Genomic DNA, 23,136 nt, shown 5'->3' with positions numbered 1-23,136 from the left:
ATTCAACAGAATCTCAGACAGCCCCAACCACACCTATTAGAGGGAAATATGAGTAGAAAAGGTAAGACCACATGCTACACCACAAAGAGCAACCAGTAAAAACCTAAAGACCCTACAGCAGCAAGACCTGAACAGCCAAATATGGATGAACCAGAAAAAAATGAGCTAAGAAATAACTTCAAGAGAATGTTTAAAATTCTTAAAGATGAAAAGAGAAATTCCCTTAAAGAAATTGAGGAAAAGACAAACAAAAAATTGGAAAATATTAGCAAATCACTTAAAGAAAACCAAGAAAAAGAAATCAAACATATAAAAGAAACTATCCAGGATTTGAAAACTGAAATAGAAACAATAAAGAAAACACAAGCCAAAGAAATTACAGAAACAGAAAATGTGAGAAAAAGATCAGGAACCACAAATGCAAGCATGAACAGCAGAATATAAGAAATGGAAGAGAGAATCTCAAGTGCTGAACATACAATAGAGGAAATAGACTCATCACTTAAAGAAAACACTAAGTCTAACAAAAGCTGAACCCACAACATCCATGAAATATGGGACACCATGAAAAGGCCAAATCTTAGAATAATAGGTATAAAAGAAGGAGAAGTTCAACTCAAAGGCACAGAAAATTTATCAAAATCATAGAAGAAAACTTTCCCTACCTAAAGAAAGATTCTATGAAGATACAAGAAACTTACAAAACATCAAATAGACTAGCTGCAAAAAAAAAAGTCCTCTCACCACATAATCATGAAAACACTAAACATACAGAGTAAAGAAAGAATATTAAGAACTGCAAAGGAAAAAGGCCAAGTAACATATAAAGGTAGACCTATCAGAATTACACCTGACTTCTCAGTGGAGACAATGAAAGCCAGAAGGTCGTGGTTAAGCGTTATGCAGACATTAAGAGACCACAGATGCCAACCCAGACTACTATACCCAGCAAAACTGTCAATCACCATAGAAGGACAAAACAAGAGATTCCATGACAAATCTAGATTTCACTAATACCTAAACTAACAAAATCAGAAATGAAAAGGGGGACATAACAACAGACACGGAGGAAATACAGAGGATCATCAGGTCATATTTTGAAAACCTGTCCACAAAATTGGAAAACGTAAAGGAAATGAACAACTTTCTGGATAAATATCACTTACCAAAATTAAATCAAGACCAGATAAGCAAATTAAACAGACTTATAACTGCTGAAGAAATAGAAACAGTCATCAAAAGTCTCCCAACCAAAAAAAGCCCAGGACCAGATGGTTTCAGCTCAGAATTCTACAAGACTTTCAAAGAAGAACTAATACCAATACTCCTCAAATTATTCCCACAATAGAAACAGAAGGAACATTGCCAGACTCTTTTTATGAGGCTACAATTACACTGATACCCAAACCACAGAAAGACATTACTAAGAAAGAGAATTACAGACCAATTTCACTCATAAACATTGATGCTAAAATACTGGCAAATCCAAGAACTCATCAGAACCATCATCTACTATTATCAAGTAGGCTTCATCCCCACAGATGCAGGAATGGTTCAACATATGAAAATCTGTCAACGTAATCCACCATATGAACAAGCTGAAAAATAAAAACCACATGATCATCTCATTAGATGCCGAAAAAGCTTTTGACAAAATACAACATCCCTTCATGATAAAGGCCTTGGAGAGAGCAGGGATACAAGAAACATATCTAAACATAATTAAGGCAATATACAGTAAGCCACCAGCCAACATCAAACTAAATGGAGAGAAACTCCCAGCAATTCCACTGAAATAAGGAACAAGACAAGTTTGTACACTCTCTCCATATCTATTCAATATAGTTCTTGAGGTCCTAGCTAGAGCAATAAGACACCAAAGAGAGATCCAAGGGGATACAAAATGGAAAAGAAGAAGTCAAACTCTCACTGTTTGCTAATGATATGATAGTTTACATAAGTGATCCCAAAAATTCTACGAAGGAAATTCTACAACTCATAAACACTTTCAGCAATGTAGCAGGATACAAGCTTAACTCAAAAAAATCAGTAGCCCTCCTGTACACAAATGATAAAAAGGCCGGGGAAGCTGGGCAGTGGTGGCACACGCCTTTAATCCCAGCAATCAGGGGGCAGAGGCAGGTGGATCTCTGTGAGTTTGTGGCCAGCCTAGTCTACAAGAGCTAGCTTCAGGACAGGCTCCAAAGCTGCTGAGAAACCCTGTCTCAAAAAAAAAAAAAAAACCACAAAAGGGGGGGGGCTGGGGAAGAAATCAGAGAATCAACACCCTTCACAATAGCCACAAATAGCATAAAATATCTCAGAGTAACTCTAACCAAACAAGTAGAAGACTTGTATGACAAGAATTTTAAATATTTGAAGAAAGAAATTAAAGAAGACACCAGTAGTTGGAAAGATATCCCATGCCTTTAGGTAGGCAGAATTAACATAGTAAAAATGGCAATCTTATCAAAAGCAATCTACAGATTCAATGCAATACCCATCAAAATCCCAGCAAAATTCTTCAAAGACCTCAAAAGAATGGCACTCGACTTCATATGGAAAAGAAAAAACCCAGGATAGCCAAAACAATCCTGTACAATAAAAGAACTTCTGGAGGCATCACAATCCCTGACTTAATATCTTCACTAACCCCACATCAGACAGAGGTCTGATCTGCAAAATATACAAAGAACTCAAGAAATTGGTCACAGAGAACTCTCAACAGAGGAATCTAAAATTGCTGAAAGACACTTAAAGAAATGTTCAACATCCTTAGTCATCAGAGAAATTCAAATCAAAACAAATCTCAGATTCTATCTTACACCTGTAAGAATGGCCAAGATAAAAAACACTGATGAAGGGCTGGAGAGATGGCTCAGTGGTTAAGAGCATTGCCTGCTCTTCCAAAGGTCCTGAGTTCAATTCCCAGCAACCACATGGTGGCTCACAACCATCTGTGATGGGGTCTGGTGCCCTCTTCTGGTCTGCAGGCATACACACAGACAGAATATTGTTTACATAATAAATAAATAAATATAGAAAAAAAAAGAAATGGCTATCTTTGTTTTAAAAAAAAAAAACACTGATGACAACTTATGCTGGAGAGGTTGTGGAGAAAAGGGAACACTTCTGCATTGCTGGTGGGAATGCAAACTGGTACAACCCCTTTGGATGTCAGTGTGGAGATTTCTCAGAAAATTAGGAACCAACCTTCCTCAAGACCCAGTAATACCACTTTTGGGTATATATCCAAAGGATGCTCAATCGTGCCACAAGGACATGTGCTCAACCATGTTCATAGCAGATTTGTCTGTCATAGCCAGAACCTGGAAACAACCTAAATGCCCCTTGATCGAAAAATGGATAAGGAAAATGTTGTACATTTACACAATGGAATACTACTACACAGCAGAAAAAAATAACAACATCTTGAATTTTGCAGGAAATTGGATGGAGCTAGAAGACATTATTTTGAGTGAAATAACCCAGACACAGAAAGACAATTATCACATGTACTCACTCATAGGTGGTTTTAAAACATAAAGCAAAGAAAGCCAGCCTACAAACCATAGTCCCAGAGAAGTTAGACAACAATGTGGACACTAAGCGAGACTTACATAGATATAATCTACATGGGAGGCAGAAAGTAGAAAAAGACAAGATCTCCTGAGTAAATTGGGAGCATGGGGACCTTGGGTGAGGGTTGAAGTGGGGAGGGGAGAGGCAGAGAAGGGAGTAGAGAAAAAAATGTAGAGCTCAATAAATATCAATAAAAAATGTATAAAAAGAATTTTAAGAAAATGGTTGACAGACAAACCTCTATGGGTTAAGCAATGACCTTTAACAATAGAGAAAATGCAGGCTTTAAAATAGCTGGTGGATTGAAATACAAACAAAATAAAATAGCTGGTGGAAGAGCAACAAGATGCTCAGCATATTAAAGAATCAACTAGCCCTTGGAATTATCCCATATTTGGTATTAAAAAGAAATATGGAAAATGGTAACAGACCTAAGAGCTGTTAATAAGGTGATTCAGCCAATGGGCTCTCTACAGTCTGGCATTCCTTTGCCTTCTCTGTTGCCGAAAAATGGCCCTTATATTAATTGATTTAAAAGACTGCTTCTTCACTATACCTTTACAAGAAAAAAACAAAAATTTGCCTTCACAGTGCCTACTTGTAATAATTCTCAGCCTGCTAAATGATATCAATGAGAGATTCTCCCACAGGAAATGTTAAATAGCCCCACCCTGTGCCAATATTTTATAAGTCAGTCATTTGAAATGATATGTAAGTATTTTCCTGAATCTATAGTTTACCATTACATGAATGCGATTTTGATATATCTGATTCAAATGTAAATACTACAGAGAGAATGCGTGAAGAAGTAAAGAAAATTTTGCCTTGCTGGGGATTACAAATTGCTCTTGAAAAATACAAAGAAGAGATTCTATTCAATATGTAGACTATAAAATAGGTTTACAAAAAATTAGATCCTAAAGGTGAAAATTAGGAGAGATTGACTGCAGACTCTTAATGACTTCCAAACATTGCTAAGGGACATTTCCCATCTACAGTGCACTATTGGGATAGATTCTGATGACCTGATTAATTTAAACAAAACCTTAGATGGTAACAATGACTTAAAGAGACCCAGAGAATTATCAGCTGAGGTTCAGAGAGAGAACTGACTTTGATTGAAGAAATTACAGAAGGCACACGTGGATCATGTGAAACCGAATCTTAACTGCATTCTGGTCATATCAACCTCTAAACATTCTCCTATATGAATTTTAATGCAGAGGAAAGATATTATCTTAGAAGGATCCTTTTATCACATAAACCAAGTGAAACTTATAAACGTATGTGGAAAATGTCTCTGAGTTAAATATAAAAGGAAAATTGAGACTTTGCCAATTAGCAGGAATAGACCTAGCAGAAATTATAGTACCTTTTACCAGTGATGAAATTGACAAATTATGGGAAGAAAGTGAACACTGGCAGAGAGCTTCTAGTAACTTTTTGGGAGACACTGACAACAACTATCCCAAAAGCGAGAGAATTTGACTTATTAAGAGAACTAACTGGACCCTTTCTCACATTTTACAGGACACACCAATAACTGGAGCCCCTACATTCTATACTAAATCAAATAAATCAGGAAAGGTAGGTTACAAATCATAAAATTTAAAGTGGAAAAAGCGCCTTATGATTCTGTCCAAAAGGCAGAATTATATGCTATTCTCATGGTACTAAGGGATTTTAAAGAATCTCTCAACATAGTTACGGATTTGTAATATGAAGAAAGAGTTGTTTAGCATATTGAGACTGCTGACTTTATACCAGGTGATACAGAATTGACTTCATTATTCATTCAGGTACAAGATATAATCAGAAATAGACATCAACCCATATCTGATCCCATACGGGTCTGCCAGGTCCTCTAGCACGAGGTAATGCAGAAATTAATCAATTATTGATTGGAAATGTGCTGAAGGCCTCAGAATTTCATAAAAACATCATGTCAATAGCAAAGGTTTTTTTAAAAAAAAAGACTTCTCCATCACATGGCAACAAGACAAGGAAATTATAACGAAATGTCCTATTTGTTCTTTTTACAAACAAACACCACAACCTGCAGGAAGTAACCCAAAGGGTACTCAGAGAAATAAAATCTGACAGATGGATGCATTCCATTTTGTAGAATTTGGAAAACAAAAATATGTATAGTACAACATTTATATCAATTTAGGTTTTCAATGGGCAACTGCTTTGAGTTTGGAAAAGGCTAATTCAGTAATCACATATTTGCTAGAAGTTATGGTCATCATGGGTATACCTGTACAAATAAAGACAGACAATGCTCCAGCATATGTCTTTAAGAAAATGAAACAGTGTTTTGCTTATTATAATATAAAGCATATTACATCTATAACACACAATACTACAGAGTAGGCAGTTTTAGAAAGACCAAATCAAACTCTAAAGGATATGTCAAACAGAAAGGGATGATGAAGACCCCAGAAATAGATTGCACAATACTTTGTTAACTTTGAATTTTCTAACTGCTAATGAGAAAGGAACAACAGCTGCAGAGAGACATTGGATAGTAGAAAAAACTACGGAATTAAATCATCCAATATAAAGATGTATTGACCTCAGAATGGAAACCAGGACATGTATATGTTGGCAAAGGGGTTTTACTTTAGTTTCTATAAGAGAAAAAAAGTTATGGATACCACCAAACATAAAGATTTGATTTGAACAAGAGACACTGCTTAAATTTAAGAGATGATAGTTCATCAAACATCTTGGCCTTTTAACCTGTACTACCCTATAAAACTAACAAATGGTTTTCATTTTATCAGATATAACTTGCTGAAAGAGAATCTCCCCAAAGTTGGGGAAGGGTTTTGTTTTCTGTCTTTTTTTAAAAAGATTTCTTTATTAATTATGTATATACACACCTACCAGAAGAGGGATTCAGACCCCATTACAGATAGTTATGAGCTACCATGTGGTTGCTGGGGATTGAACTTAGGATCTCGGGAAGAGCAGTCAGTGCTCTTAACCTCTGAGCCATCTCTCCAGCCCCCGTTTTCTGTCTTTTCAAGAGAATAAAGGTATCCAGCTACGGAATCTGAAGACTACTGGACAAACCAGACATCTGAAGAAAAGGGATAAATCATCAAGAAAAAAAAATGTTTCAAGAAAAAGAGTAAGTTGGCCTATTGGTATATCACATTTCCAACAGGATAAAACTTTATAAATCTTCCCAAATGTTTGTTTCTGCTGTTTTCTATAGACATATAACACAAATGGTCTTTTTGTAGTCTCAGTCCAGTTAAAGATTAAAGCTGGCTTTGAAGTTGGAGTGTGGTTCTCTCCTTCTCTAAAACCAAGTATGCTTTATTAAAGTGAAATCCAAAATCTCCATCTCATATCAGAAGAGCCACCTGATATGGAACAGAAGAAAAGCAAAATTTTAAGAACTACTTTATTGCTACTAATCTCACAATCCTTTGGTTTTATATTGACTCTTTAACAGCTTTTCTTAAGGTATAAGATTATATATACATATACATTTATATATATTTGTTATGACATTAATGGTCATATAGAATACTACCTAACTCTAGAAAAAGATTGCGTCTACCTTCCTGTACATGATTATTTCGGGTTTCAGTCTCTATCAGTTTTCTGCATTGAACCATGAGCATGCCTAACCATGACCTTTGACTCCTCTAGGAGTATGTTAACACCACTAAGCTGAAAAACAGCACCTAAAGATCAGCTTTTGGAATACAAACTGGTCAGAACAATTTCAAGGTGGCTAGCTAAGATGATCAAGATTAACAGACTACTCTAGCCAGGACTAGGCAAGTCCTGCACTTTCGCATTATGCAGAGACTGGAGAACAAATAATAAAGCTACCTCTCTTAGAATTTTACAATTAACCAAAAATTTTCAGGATCCCCTAAAGATGCTTCCCCAGACAGCAGGAAGTAAATTTAAGAATATGGCACCCACATTCCCAAGCAGTGGGGTGGGTGGTTTTTGGTCATTCATTGGGTTATGAATATTTGTCACTGTTTAGGGGGGTTGGTTACCAGTTGTTAATGTTATTATTGTTTATGATCAGGAGGAAATTTGAACAAAGGAGATTAGATGCAGAGTTCTTGTTTTGAAAAGAAAAACAAGATACAGATATAATAGAATAAAAGGGTAGAATCGACTTTGAAAAGAAAAAATGGGCTGGGCGGTGGTGGCGCATGCCTTTAATCCCAGCATTCGGGAGGCAGAGACAGCCGGATCTCTGTGAGTTCGAGGCCAGCCTGGTCTAGAAGAGCTAGTTCCAGGACAGGAACCAAAAAAGCTACGGAGACACCCTGTTTCAAAAAATCCAAAAAAAAAAAAAAAAGGGTAATATAGATAAGATAAAAAGACGGATTATTGAATCTACTTTTAGAAAGCAACTACTAGTTTTAAATGTTTTATATTGGACTGAACTTGATATACTGTATACTAATTTTGTATATTGATAGAAATTAGAGATTAATTTTTTTTAAAGATTTATTTATTATGTATACAACATTCTGCCTCTATGTATGCACGCACGCCAGAAGAGGGCGCCAGATCTCAGTATAGATGGTTGTGAGCCACCATGTGGTTGCTGGGAATTGAACTCAGGACCTCTGGAAGAGCAGCCCGTGCTCTTAACCTCTGAGCCATCTCTCCAGCCCCCTAGAGATTAATTTTGTTAAAACAGACTGCACATATGTTTCTAATTCAAGGTATTGTACCTATAGAGCTCATTTAACAATGTAATGCAATTTTCTAGTCCTTGGAAGTTATTATTACCAACTATTTAGGATAATAAGAAATGCAGGTTAGTAATTAGTCACTGGCTACAATCAAACTTGTAGTCATATTAAGTATGCTTTCAAGGTCAAACAAAGATATATATTAAATAGACAGGTCATCTTCAACCACTTCACAGATCTACAGAATATGGCATTTAAGATATTTTAATAACATTGATTATTTTTTCTTTTTTTAAGACAATGAGACATGTCTGATCCTGGCAGCACCAATCTACTTCAGAGAAGATGATGGACATCGAAGAAACTCCACATGGAATTTACTTTCTTTGTGGCAAAAGTAAGTCACTGGGCAAGAAAAATGTCCTTTCCTCAATTGCTGACAGTATGCTGTCCTAATGGGACAAGCAGAACACAAAAGAAGAGTGACTGCCAACCCTTGCTCAGACAAGCTGGTCCTTCAAAAACCCTGCTTCATAGAAAAGTCTTTCAGATATTCTAGGCTTATAGGCCAAAGATGGATGCCCCAACATTGCAGAGGAACACTGGGTGACTGTTCAGGCAGCCAGATGTTTCTGTCATTGCTCACATTTTTTAGAAGTCTCTTGCTTACACTTCCTGCTTACTCATTTAATATTATTTACTTCTTGGGTCTCTGAGGGAGTTGAAGACTAGATAGTTTTAGTTATAGTTTTAATTGTTTATGAATCTCAGAAAAGAAATTCGCTAAAGAAATATAAAGTATATAAAATTGAGAGATATCAAAAGATAATTTTGGACGATAATGCAAGTTATGATACAAAGTAAATTAGGTACAAGATTTTGGACTAACCAAGATAGGATAGATATGGAGTATTTTCTCTAAATTTTTCAAATGCCATTGTTAATGTATTTATTGCCTGTATATACTGTATACAATTATTGTACCTAATGTATATAGTTTTTCTTATATTAGTTATAGCCTTTTTATTTTAGAGAAAAAGTGGAAATATAGTGATATTTTATTTATGTTTTATAAATAAAGCTTTCCTGAGGACCAGAATGTAAAACTAAGGCACTAAAGGACAGGCAATGGTGGCACACAGATTTAATCACAAGATTTGAGAGACAGAGGCAGATGGAGCTCTGTGATTTCAAAGCTACCCTGAGCTACACAAGATCAATGCAGAAACAGATCCAGGTGGTGGTGGCTCACATTGTGTCACATGCCTTTAATTCCTGCACTAGAGAGGAATATAAGGCAGGATGAGGCAGAAACTTGCTCTTTTCAGTTAGAGGATTTCTCAGAGGTAGGAACTATCTACCTCCCTTTGATTTCGCTGCTTTGCTTTTTCTGATCTTTGGGTTGAACCCCAATCATCTTTCTCTGGGTTTTTATTATTTGTGCTACATATCAAAGTGTAACAGTGGATGATGTATCTGTATTTCCATAATGGATCATCTCTGATCGGAATGGTACTTATCTGAATCCACCATCCTTGCACAGTGTTGGTGGAGTCTAAGAATGCTCACCTCTCCAACTGTCTGCAGGTTATAGCAGATGCTGTCCTTGTGGGGTGCTGAAGTTCCATAGAGAAGTGCTTTTATAAGCCAGCAAATTCCCAGGAGCAGGTCAGAAAAGCTCAGATAAAAGAGTGGTTTTATCTGTCAAAAATCACAAAATCTTAATTCAGTAAGTGATGTAGCTAGGAAAAAAATATAAGTTACCTTTATGTTTTATGCTTTGAGTTGAAAATTGGTGTCATAAGCCGGGCGATGGTGGCGCACGCCTTTAATCCCAGCACTCGGGAGGCAGAGGCAGGCGGATCTCTGTGAGTTCGAGACCAGCCTGGTCTACAAGAGCTAGTTCCAGGACAGGCTCCAAAGCCACAGAGAAACCCTGTCTCGAACAAAACCAAAAAAAAAAAAAAAAAAAAAGAAAAGAAAATTGGTGTCATTCTGCCAAGGCCTCTGCAACTGTTTATCTATTGATAATGTAAAGAAAGATTCTCGACAGGAAGGGATCTCTAACCAGATCTTCAAAGTCCTGGAGTAAGAGAGCTTGTGAATAGCTCAGCACTCTCACTCAGAGGGACACTCCTTCCTTAGCCACAGGGGCCAAAGCTAGAATGGAGAGATGAAAGATTTACAGTAGAGCTGTAGCAAAAGCACTATGGATGCACAGCCGACATATTCTAAAGTTAGATAATGATGTCATGAGCTACATATTTACACATGTAGTCGAGGACTTAAAAGTGAGAGAAATCCAGTATGATCGATATGCTTTCTTCTGCCTTCTGACTATACTGATGAAGTCTCCATATTTTCTTGGTTTTGTACATATCTGTGTGAGTGTGGCATGTATTACATGTGCTCTGTGCATGGACATGAAGACAGAGGAGGGCTGCTCTACCACTCTCCATGTTCCTCTGAGACAGGGTCTTCCACTGAATCTATGAGAGACTGATAGCCAGCAACTCCAGTGGTCCTCCTCTCCACCTACACAGCATTGTGCACAGCCAAGCACATGGCCAAGCACACCCTTTACCTGAGTGCTAGGATCTGACCTCAAGGCTTCATTCTTGCATGTGCTCTTATTCACTGAGTCCCTGACTGCTTATGTTTTGCTATCTTTGTGCCTCCATGGTCCCAATTACTTTTTTTTTCACTCTATTTTATTATTTAGTTAATTTTTGAGACAGGATCTTACTCTGTAGACCAGGCTGGCTTCCACCTGCCTCTGCCTCGAGTGCAGGGATTAAAGGCATGCACCACCACACCCAGTTCTTTTCTGATTATTCTACAGAAGAAATATGTTTATTGAGATACAGCAGAGAAAATCTAAGAAATATGTAGTAATCATGGATGTAAGATACTATAAAATGGCAGTTCTCTCTAAATGGATGTATAAATTAAATGCATCTTATTCTCTACTGATTTTCCCATGGAACTTAACAAGCTGACTTACAATCTGAAACATGTATTAACCACGTGAGGCAGAACAGGCTGGTGATCACCGTGCTCAGCAGACAGACGCAGAGAACCAAGAATCTGAAGCTACCTGGACTACAGCAAGACTATCTGGGATTCATAACAAGATTATCAAAGAAATATTTAGGGTTTAAAGCACCGAGAGAATATACCTAGACTATAAAAAATATTGTATTTGCTCACTTCAGAGAGACTTGGTCTTCTGAAAAGCCTGGCTCTGCTACTTGGTGTGTAACTTAATCTTGGGCCTCTGGAGTTTCCTCAAGTGTGAACTGTGCCAAACCACAATCTTGATGGTTTTCCAGATCCAACAGCACTCCAGCATACACATTAAACCACACTGTGGCTAATTCTGAGCCATTCAGTCTGATTACAGCAATAATTTCTCCCTGTCCTTTAAAGTCTTTATTGAGCTAGCACTTCATGAGTGCAGTGGGGGGTGGGGGGAGGCACCAGCACACATGTTGGCATGTATGTGTCTTATTCTGAGATGGAGTCTCACTGTGTCCAGCAGGAAGGTCTTAAATTTGAACATTTTGGTGTGATTATTTTTATAAAGGATATATATTTTTTTTTCAAAATGAAACTATAATTGTTGAGGAGGATGGAACCAGCAAACAAGTATGTTTCAAGCAAACAAGACTTGGAACTGCCTCTTGACCACTCCAGTGTTCTAACAAGTCATGATCAGAAAGCTCACCTAACCTGGCTGTGGTGGTGCACACCTTTAATGCCAGCACTGGGGAGGCAGAGGCAAGTGGCTCTGAGTTTGAGGACAGCCTGGTTTATAGTGAGCTCCAGGACATGTAGGGCTATATAGAGAGACCCTATCTTGAAAAAAAAATAAGAAAAGAAAAAAAAGAATCATAGAAAAGGAAAAGAAAAAGAAAGAAAGCTGCTCACCTGAAGGGAGGGCCTTACCACACTTAGCACCAAGACAGGCCCCAGGCTTCAGACAGCAGCTTCCTTAACCTTAACAATTCACAGTACAAAGAGGGTCACACTTAATAGCTAATCTCTAGAAACTGAAGGTACAGCTTGCAGTCCTGGCCAGAGGACTGCCCATCTATTATAATTAGGGACGTATTAGTAAATCACAGAATTCTCCACTGTGCACAGTTGGTGCTTTCCTGGCACTTACTTTAGAGGCTAAATCACCACAGTTCAAACTTAATGGAAAGACACTCTCACCTTTGCAGACATCTGTGGGTTCTGGGACACAGCATAAGTGATCAGCGAACTTGAACCTATAACACTGAGAGACACAGACAATTAGCTATTACAATACAGTGATAAGACTCTGGCTTTATTATTTATTTGCATAACTGATATAAAATATACCACACATATTTTTAAATTTAGAGTATTTCATGATTTTCATGCTCTCCTTGTCTAGATGCATGCCAATCTTTTCATTATCATTCCAATTTCTCTCACTATGTAACCTCTGATGGCCTGGAACCCACTCTGTACACCAGGCTGGCCTCAAATTCACAGTGATCCTCCTGCCTCAGTCCCCTAAGTGCTGGGATTAGATACGAGCAGCCATGTCCACTTTCCTCACAGCATTTAACACATGCAGTGCTGAGGTGTGTGCTGATGCTGGTCTGCACCAGTCCTGCTGACAGGCTGCCCACTCATTTCAGATGAGTGCCTCCCTCCTTTTTGTTACTCCAATTCTTGCTTCCACTGGGAATGGGAGTAGGTGTGGTGACCCAGCAGAGGAGGGCAGCCAGAGGTCAGTGTCAGTGTCTTCCTCTATCACTCTCCACCTTATTTTTTTGAGACATGCTCTCTCATTGAACCTGGAGCTCCCAGATTCTGCTGGACCAGCTAGCCAGCAGCCCCCCAAGAGCTTCTGTCTCTGTCTTTCATGTTTGAGAAAACAGGCAGGTAACAACACAGCTGGCTTTTCATGAGAGTGCTAGGGATCCCAACTCAGCTTCTCATGCTTAGGAAGCAAGAACTTTATCCACTAAGCCATCTTCCTAGCTCCTGAACCTTTTACTGGTGAGAAAATATCAACATAGGAAAGAATTTCTAACTAAAAAGTCAAATGTAACCCTCAGGAGCTAGACATAGAAAGCTGCACAGCTCTCTAGTCTGCCAAGTCATGTGATATGAGACTCAAAAAACATACCTCAGAGTAGCTGTGACAAACTGTATCCACTGTATTGCAGGAAAAAACTAAACAAGAGAGAGGTGAGAGAGGGAGAGAGAGAGAGAGAGGTCAATATCCTACATTTAATGTTCAACCTGACTTCCGTTCCGGTGTTTATTAACCCTCAAATCCACTCCAGGTCTGGGAAGGAGTGAAATCTGAGCAGACCTGTGGGAAGGCAGGACCTTGTTGCTCCCAACCCAACTCCTTAAACAGTGAAATTTTAAAGGAAACAGCAATGAACGGGAAGTGACTGACTGCGAAAGCAAAGTTGAGAAAACTACAAGAACAAGATGACAGAGAGAAAGGAAAGGCTAAGGTCTAAGGGAGGACAAACAGATGGCAGGAAGAGAATGCTAACTGAAGCTGACTGACAAAGTTAAAGAGAGACAAGGAGGAAATGATGACGAGGGAAAAGATTATTAGTATGGAGAGAGCCACTGTGAATAAGACATGGAACAGACTGGAAGAAAGGAGCAAAAAGTGGGGGAGGACGACCAGTTTTGACCTTACAGGGTCCCATCTGACTTCCAGACCGCTAATCTCCAGTGGAAGGTCCATAAGGACTTCAGACCCAGCAACTCTCCAGTCCAGGCCCTTCTCAGCCAGGCTCCGAACAAGTAACTCCACCCCTGTCTCAGCTGGGCTCCACCCCATCTAATCCTGCCCTGAATCTTAAGGGCAGGAGGTGGAAGGGCCAAGGAGAAGGACAAAAACAGAAAAAGCAGGTGACATAAGAAGAGGAGAGGGAGGAGGGGGGAAAAGGGAGACGGGGAGGGAAATGGGAGGCGGGGAGGAGGCGGAAATCTTTTTTTTTTTCAATAAAAAAATTATATTTAAAAAAAAAAAGAAACCAGGTTGTAAGAAACATTAGAAATTTTAAGAAGGAGCAAGAAGCAGGAGCAATACAAGGCAGAGAGAGTATATTTCATAGTAAAAAGATAAAATTTCAAAAAAGAAATAGAATAGGAAAAAAGAAAAAGGAAAAATGGAGTAAAACAGAGGCCTGTTAAAACTTACCCATTTAGGGACAGAATGACGAAAAAGGTGGCACACTTGATTAACAAAGTTTTAGTTATAGTGAAAATCAAGAAGAGAATAGTTTTTTTTTTTTTCTTGGAGACAGGGTTTCTTTCTATAGACCTGTCTGTCATTGAACTCACTCTGAAGAGTAGGCTGGCCTCGAACTCACAGATATCCTCCTGCCTGTGCCTCTTGAGTGCTGAGATTAAAGGCATGTGCCACTGCCACCACCACTGTCCAGTGAGAGAAGACATTATATTTGTTATATTCAATATTAACATATTAAATACTATTTTATATCATGCCATTTACTTAACATGTGTAATCAATTTTGTATAAATCAATGTGTTATAGGAGACACAAAGATAAAAAAAGAATCTAGATAGAGCTTTCCAGCAGCTTATAACACAGGGGGAAATGTTTGAGTGCCAAGAAACAGTCTGAACAGGACAACGATGTATAGAACAGCACGTGGACAGTATTTGGGAGGATTCTGACAGAGCCTGGGAGAGAGAAATCACAAGAACGCTCACTGCTTTAACTATACTTTCATGTGCTCAGCAAACACCTCTTGTGTCTAAGGGCTGGGCCTGAGCCTAACGCCTGCCAAATGTCACACAAACATGCTGACCACTGAGCTACATCCTAGCTCTTGCATATTGTAACAAACACTTGCATGGCTGAAACTATTTAAATATATGGTGTTCATATTAGAGTGAGAGTATAGTCTAGCATGGAAAACCAGACATTTTAAGTGGACGATTTCACAGAATAACTTGTCTTAAACAAGTAAAGACCGGTAGTGAAGAAAGAGTCTTGGGAACATTTAGAGGTCTTTGATCATGTCTCCCTACTGAGGGGGAAGAGACTAAGGACAGCGTCACTGCATGATAAGAAAATGCTCTTGAACAAAAGACACTTCTGTTACTCAAGACAAATCTCAGATTGTTCAGAGAACTTTTCCCTTTGGCATATTGCTAAAGTATCTGTGCCACCTTTCTGTACACAAGCCTGTGTGCCTGTGTGTGCTTCTATGTGTGCTTGTACACTTTCTCCTTGGAGTTCCTTTGTAAATAGAACTATGCCTTCTTTTGCTACAAGGCTAACCCAAATTCAATGATATCAGTCATATTCCGTTTTTGCCTCTGTATTTAAGTTCTGCTGTTGACTTGTGTTTGTCTTTGTGTGTGGTTCTAAGATTGAACCCAGGAGTTTGTACATGACAGACAGCTGCCCCAGCCAAGCCCCATTCTTTTTCCTAAGAAGCTCTATAACAAGTTTAGGTGCATGTATGTTCAATGACCATGATAGGTACTGCATGTTACATATCCATCTACATAACAGGAAGTCATTAAACTAACAAATGTCCATGATGTTTTGTTGCTGTTAGTGTTTTTGTCCTTGTTTTGAAATAAGACCTCATTGTGACTGCAGTCCTGCCTTGCCTGAATTTGTTATGTAGCCTAGGATGACCTTGAATTTGTAACAATCCTGCCTCCAGAGTGCTGAAATTACAGATTTGAGCCACAATACCTAGCCTGAAAGCTTTATAGTGGTAATGATGGCCAAATTGTAAGTGATTTCTATGTATAAATATCTATGCTATGGTAATTTGAATGTAACTAGTTCCCATAATCTTATAGGATGCAGAATGTGGTGGTTCAAGAGAAAATGGTCCCCCAAGGTAGTAGTACTATTAGGAGGTGTGGCCTTGCTGAAGTAGTTGTGGCCTGGTTAGAGGAAGTGTGTCACTGTGGGAGTGGGCTTTGAGTTCTCCTATGCTCAAACTACTCCTAGTGTTACAGACTACTTCCTGATGCCTTCTAATCAAGATGTAGCTAGCACCATGTCCGCCTGCATGCTACATGTCCTGCCACAATCCTAATAGATGAAACCTCTGAACTGTGAGTCACCATCTCAATTAAATGTTTCCTTTATAGGAGCTGCTGTGGTCATGGTGTCTCTTCACAGCAACAGAAACCCTAACAAACACATACGTTAACATTTTAGTCTTTTCCACATTTTTTTGTTTTTGTTTTTCAAGACAGGGTTTCTCTGTATAGTTCTGGCTATCCTGAAACTCACTCTGTAAACCAGGCTGGCCTTGAATTTACAGAGATCTGCCTGCTTCTGACTTCTGCGTGCTGGGATTAAAGGTGTGTATTACCACTGCCTGTACAGCGTAAGTGAATGCAGACAGGTTGTAAAAATATATACAGCTTTAATGGAGAAATAGACTTACAGAACCACCGTTCCCGCGGAGACCAGGAAAGCAGAAGGGGCAGCTGGGAGCACACTCGCCAAATTTATAGGCTAACATTAGCCCAAGGTGAACACACCCCCTAAGAGGCGGGACTTATCCCTACATCTCCCCTTTTTGTCTAAATAACACAGAACTAAACCAAATACAACTATATACAATAATAACAAATAACAAATACAACAAACAATATTGAGAATCAAAAGTTTTACGAAACATTCTATCTCAAGGAGTCTAAATAATGTAGAGAGTAACTACAATTATATAATCTTCAACTCCGTCAAAGATCTGAGAAGGGAATAAATATTACTTAACAAACGAGATATATCCAAAATGTGCAACAATTGACAGAGACAACTGACTACCTGGGCAATCACCCAAAGTCTCGTTTGCAATGTTGAGTCAACCAACTTTGGCTAAGGCCTAACATAACTGACATACCATTATTAAAGGCAAGGAACTTTCTTAGAACTATCCTACCCTGTCTTGGCAGGATAAGACAATCCTGTTTCATTGTCAGAAGTTGAGGTATGGGCTTTTCTTAACCCAAAGGCCAGTTCTGCCAAGAAGACAAGCTCCCAGTGGAGTGTCTTTGGTGCTCAACGTTCTCTCGGGAATAGAGCGGTGTTGCCAGGAGCAATTGTGTCTCACTATCACGAAACTCTGAGTTATATTAAAGGCCATATTCTACAGCTCTCCAAAGAGGTTGAAGATTATCTATCTATACTGAGTATAATCTCTATATATCTAAAGAACCTGATTAGTCTAATTATAAATGACAAACTTAGATGACTATTAATCTATATAATTCTCAATATCTATCTAACTTAAAGACTAAGACAATAAACAACTGTGTAACAAATGAGGATAATGACCTCCAAATATAAACACTGTACAAATATACATTGCAACATGGTAAATATATATCAATACACAAACATTATATAAGTATCTTAATCAGAGGTAGAAATGTACACTGCAATATGGTAAATATATACAATATATATATCAATACAATATATGTCAATACATAAAAATGTTTTAAACAGAGATAGAAACATGCATGCATACAATAGTCAATATAATTTAACTTTGTATCAATATACAAGAATCGATACCAATATATTTGTCTAAAAACAGTAACTCACAATTATAAATCTATTATCCCATCATCCCTCTTTTTTTTTTAACTTAAAAATTTCCTCCTCCTCCCATTTTCCTCCCTTTCTCCTCATCTCCCCCCATTCCCATCCCCCTCCCTCTCCAGTCCAAAGAGCAGTCAGGGTTCCCTGTCCTGTGGGAAGTCCAAGGTCCTCCCCCTCCATCCAGGTCTAAGAAGGTGAGCATCCAAAAAGACAAGGCTCCCACAAAGCCAAAACGTGCAGTAGGATCAAAACCCAGTGCCATTCTTCTTGGCTTCTCAGCCCTCCTTGTCCAACACATTCAGAGAGTCCAGTTTGATCACATGCTCCATCAGTCCCAGTCCAGCTTGCTTTGGTGGGCTCCCATTAGATCAGCCCCACCCTCTCAGTGGGTGGGCGCACCCCTTGCGGTCCTGACTTCCTTGCCCATGTTCTCCCTCCTTCTGCTCCTCATTTGGACCTTGGGAGCTCGGTCCAGTGCTCCAATGTGGGTCTCTGTCTCTAGCTTCATCCATCGCCAGGTGTCCATGGAGATGTCCCCAGCTAGATCCTTGGGCAGCTGAGGAGAGAGAGCCTGAAATGGCCCTATCCTATAGCCACACTGATGAATATCCTGCATATCACCAGGGAGGTATTTTTAAGTCATACCAGGCTAACATGTTCTCTTTGGACAGAATAACTATACTGAGTGTATCTGGAATTTGGGCAGAGTAGCCTGTGAGAAATTTCATGATATAAAAATAACAACCTTTGCCAGGCATGGTGACATACACCTTAAACCCAGCACTCTGGAGGCAGAGGAAGGCAGGTATCTGTGAGTTCAAAGCTAGCCTGGTCTACACAGTGAGTTCCAGGACAGCCAGGGCTACCTATAAAGATCCTGTCTCAAAAAACAACAACACTTTATATTATATTACAATGAAGGTCATTTCTTGCACAAACTCTGGCCAGCATCTACATTCATGTTCTTCAGTAACACTGGTGAGAAGTAGAATTCTTCAGCCACCTCCTTTCCACAGGCTAAAGCAGGCTTGTTTCCAAGAGCTTCTGCCACTAGTGAAAACAGCGTGATCTGTTTGTGTCTTTGACACGGTGCATAGACAAGTCAGTCTCCAGGCCTGGCTATAGCTCAGTGCTCTCCTAGGAGACATCAGCCTAACCAGGACCCATACAATTTGGTCAGCACATGATTTGTGATTCTTGAAGAATTCACTGGGGTCACATGAATCTTTTTTTTTTTTTTTGTAGCCAGAAAATAACTTTATTTTCCAGTTCCAGGTAAGAACTTTTGGAACTGTTTCTTGGTGCCAGCAGCCTTGGTGACCTTGAGCACATTGAAACACGCAGTCTTGCTTAGGGGCCTGCACTCTCCCCCAGTGACGATGTCGCCGATCTGTACATCCCTGAAACAGGGGGACAGGTGCACCGACATGTTCTTGTGGCATTTCTCAAAGCGATTGTACTTTCGGATGTAATAAAGATAGTCCCGGCGGATGACAATGGTCCTCTGCATCTTCATCTTGGTCACGACACCGGACAGGATCCGACCTTGGATGGAGATGTTGCCAGTGAACGGGCATTTATTGTCAATGTAGATGCCCTCGATGGCCTCTTTGGGCATCTTGAAGCCTAGACCGATGTTCTTGTAGTACCGAGGGAGTTTTTCCTTGCCAGTTTCTTCAAGCAGAACATGCTTCTTGTTTTGGAAGATCGTGGGCTGCTTTTGGTACGCTCGTTCGGTCTGAATGTCCGCCATCTTCTCGGCAGCCTAAGGAAAAGAGAGGCGGGCCAACTCCCGGGTTTCCTTCTTCACCATGAATCTTTACAGTATGGGGATTCTGGGTCACCTGACCTGTGAGCAAAACTAAACTATCTATCTGTGTGCATTTTCACTTCCTGGTTCTGATTCCACATAAATGAGGCCCAGGCAGTGGATATGTTATTCTGCATCAGGACTCTTCCTGCAGTCACTGTCAGCACTTCAACAAATAGAAACCTTCAAAAGACAAAACAAACCACCACTGTCTTAGTTAGGTTTCTATTGTCTTTTTGTTTGTTTTGGTTTGGTTTGGTTTGGTTTTCGAGACAGGATTTCTCTGTGGCTTTGGAGCCTGTCCTGGAACTAACTCTTGTAGACCAGGCTGGCTTCGAACTCACAGAGATCCGCCTGCCTCTGCCTCCTGAGTGCTGGGATTAAAGGCGTGCACCACCACTGCCTGGCTAGGTTTCTATTGTCATAATGGTGGGAAGCATGGCGGCACTCAGGCACATATGGTGCTAGAGAGGGAGCTTAGAGTTCTATATCTGGATCCCAAGGCATCAGGAACAGACTAAGACACACTCCCTCCAACAATGCCACACCACTAATAGTGCTACTCCCTATGAGCCTATGGGGTCTATTTTTATTCAAACCACCACCAATAAAAACCCAAACATTAGCAATGACTGCAATTATTCCCATTTCAAACTCATTTGTTTCTAGAGTCACATAGCTACTAAGAAAGTCCAAGGAAAAAACACTGCAAAACCCAAACTTCAGTAGAACCACAAAACTACACCCACAACCTCCCCAGAAAATAAAACCTTATACCATTATGGCGCTCCACCGTCTGCATTTGGACTTAGTATTACAGCATCCATTAGCATGCTCCCTCCTTTTAACCTCCATGGAATAGCCAGGGTGAGCCTTTAGGTTTTCCACATCAGGGCAACACTCAAAGTAGTTACAACAATTACTTTTGCAATGTAATTTATAATAAAGGTGTCAATATACCACCTCCAACCAATGTACTTCCTTCCCTTCTTCCAAAATCTAATTCTATCAGAGTATAGTGGTACATGTCATTAATTTCAGAACTTGGGAGATAGAGGAAGGCAGATCTCTGGGTTCTCTGTGAGTTTGAGCCAGCCTGGTCTACATAATGAGTTCTAAGGATATCCAGAGGTAGGGGGAAGAAATCTACTTCTATAGCTGAGGAGGCTCAGTAAGTAAAGAGCTCACTTCATAAGTCTTAATAACCAATATTCAGACTCCCAGAACCCACCTAAATGCCAGGTGTGTATGTCAGCCTGCCTATAGTTCCAGCAGATGGACACAGGGAATCCTTAGAGCAAACTGGTTAACAAGATTGGCCTTATCAGCGAGCTCTAGGTTAGAGCGAGAGACCCTGCTTCAGTGGATAGGATAGAGATGGAATATGACTGCTGATGTCAACATCAGGCCTCTGCATGCACACCCACATGTGCTCACATAAATATGAATACACTTCTCTCTCTCTCTCTCTCTCTCTCTCTCTCTCTCTCTCTCTCACCCACACACACACACACACACACACACACACACACACACACACACACTTATGAAAATGGAAAAAATGTTAAGCCTTCCATACTAACCACAACCAGAAAAGCACTTTTGGATAGCCATTCTAATGGGGCATACCCAGAGCATTCATATACTCAGAAATGAGCAATGTCAAAAATGTCAATGTTTTGCTGGGCACTGGTGGTGTACACCATTAATCCCAGCACTTGGGAGGCAGAGGCAGGTGGATCTCTGTAGTAGGAGACTGCTTGTTCATTTCCCAGCCATCCTGATCCAAATAATCACACCAAAATTATATTAATTATAACACCGTTTTGCCAACAGGTAGACATATTTCTAGCTAGTTCTTATATTTTAAATTAAAACATTTGTATTGTTTTATATTTTACCAAGAGGCTTGTGGTTTATTACCTCTTGCTTCCTGGGAAGCTACATGGCGTCTCTTTGATTCAACCTCCTCTCTATATATCTCTGTTAAAATTTCCTGCCTGGCTTTACTCTGCTAAGCCATTGACCAAAACAGTTTCTTTATTAACCACTGGTAATAAAACTTATTCATAGCATACAGAGGGGAAATCCCCCATCATCTCACCTTTTCTGTCTAAATAAAAAGGGATGTTTTATCTTTAACATAGTAAAATTACATATAACAAAATAGGTATCAAGTAAGAATTACAGTTACAATATTTCTTTGTGAATCTAAAGTTTCATATCTAATTTATCTTTTATCATAACTAAGGAAAACTGTAACTATCTTCACTCTTCAAAGATCCCAGAAGGATATAATATTACCTAAGTAAACAGGAGGTGCATTGTAAGCAACTTCCAAAACTCAAGAATTGACAGAGACATCTTGCTGCCTGGACAGTCACTCAAAGTTCTTCTGTAACACTGGGACATCCATCTTCAACCTGCAGGCCTATAATACCTGGTAGACTTTCCAGTGAAGAAGAAAATTTGAAGATTTGTTTCACCTTGTACTGGCAAAGTTTGTCAGTTGCTTTCTTCTGTGTCCTTCAGAATGTCTGGCAGCTTCTTCGGTAAAGCAGGAACCCTGAAGGATCATCACGTCTTTTGGAAAATTCAGTAGTCACTTTTCTGTGAGTCCTGCATGTCTAATTCATACAGCATGCCATCAAGCAGTCTAGGCAAAAGCAGTTTCTTGCCCAACTGGCTAGCCTTGTCACATTGAAGGCGAATTCCATAACGAGTTTCTTCAATGTCCATCAACCTCTCTGAATTGGTTGTGCCAGAAGCAGATATGTCTCACTACTGAGAAAAGTCTAAGTTCTTAAAACATTTTAAATGCCATATTTGTAATTCTTTGAAGTGTTGAAGATTATCTAACTTGAATATATCTCTATGTATCTAGAAAAATCTATCATGACTAAAAGTTTGGCTATTATAGGATGACCACCTATTAATCTGTATTTCTTAACTATACATTACATTTTTTAAATGAGCTGCATAAACACAATACCTTAAACAAGAGCAGAAATATATATATTCAAATGAAAACATTTATAAACAATAATTTTTGGAATTTGGGATAGTTTTCTATAAACATAACTTTCTCCTGTTGTTTGTTGGACAAAGTATTTTTAGGGCTCATGGAGACCTTTCAGGGAGATCTTGCCCCATTAAACCACCTTAGCCTGGAAGGAATCTACAGGTTCTAATCTGTAGAAACAAAAGCAGAACCTCTTTTACAAAGCAACATATCCTTAGACCCAAATTTTGAAGTCAAGATATCTTTATATTGGTTTAACATAGCAGCCCCCAGAATCAAATGTCTCTCTGCAGTCAAAAAAATTCAAAGAAAACACGATAATATACATAATCCAGACTATCTGTGTATATACCATCTTTACGTGGCTTATTTTTCTTTACTCCTTTAATCTATGACTGTCCTCTTTTATATTACTTTTACT

At 39.2% G+C, this 23,136-nt stretch overlaps 2 protein-coding genes across 10 annotated transcripts in view; both read right to left on the bottom strand.

The window, feature by feature from the left end:
* Tmem116 (transmembrane protein 116) overlaps positions 1-23,136 on the bottom strand; it is a 61,331-nt gene that overhangs the window by 32,336 nt on the left and 5,859 nt on the right. For 4 of the 9 annotated variants that reach the window (XM_050159129.1, XM_050159128.1, XM_050159127.1 and 1 more), the window contains exons 2-5: positions 14,619-14,711; positions 13,435-13,481; positions 12,486-12,549; positions 9,837-9,968 (exon numbers count right to left, since the gene is read on the bottom strand). In XM_050159129.1, coding sequence (XP_050015086.1) covers positions 9,837-9,968; positions 12,486-12,549; positions 13,435-13,481; positions 14,619-14,693 — 318 coding nt within the window. In that variant the 5' untranslated portion in view covers positions 14,694-14,711. The remainder of the gene's footprint in view (positions 1-9,836; positions 9,969-12,485; positions 12,550-13,434; positions 13,482-14,618; positions 14,712-23,136) is intronic. The other 5 variants (XM_050159132.1, XM_050159130.1, XM_050159133.1 and 2 more) reach the window with 4 other exon arrangements.
* LOC126511752 (40S ribosomal protein S11-like) lies at positions 19,127-19,821 on the bottom strand. Its single transcript, XM_050159137.1, has one exon. The coding sequence runs from the start codon at positions 19,634-19,636 to the stop codon at positions 19,142-19,144; it is 495 nt and encodes a 164-aa protein (XP_050015094.1). The 5' UTR covers positions 19,637-19,821; the 3' UTR covers positions 19,127-19,141.

This window comes from Alexandromys fortis, unplaced genomic scaffold (genome assembly GCF_014885135.2).
Source record: "Alexandromys fortis isolate MF-2015 unplaced genomic scaffold, M_Fortis_MF-2015_v1.1 scaffold_90, whole genome shotgun sequence".
Taxonomy (NCBI): Eukaryota; Metazoa; Chordata; class Mammalia; order Rodentia; family Cricetidae; genus Alexandromys; species Alexandromys fortis.
The sequence above is the reverse complement of the archived record's forward strand: the minus strand, read 5'-3'. Positions and strand labels throughout refer to the sequence as shown.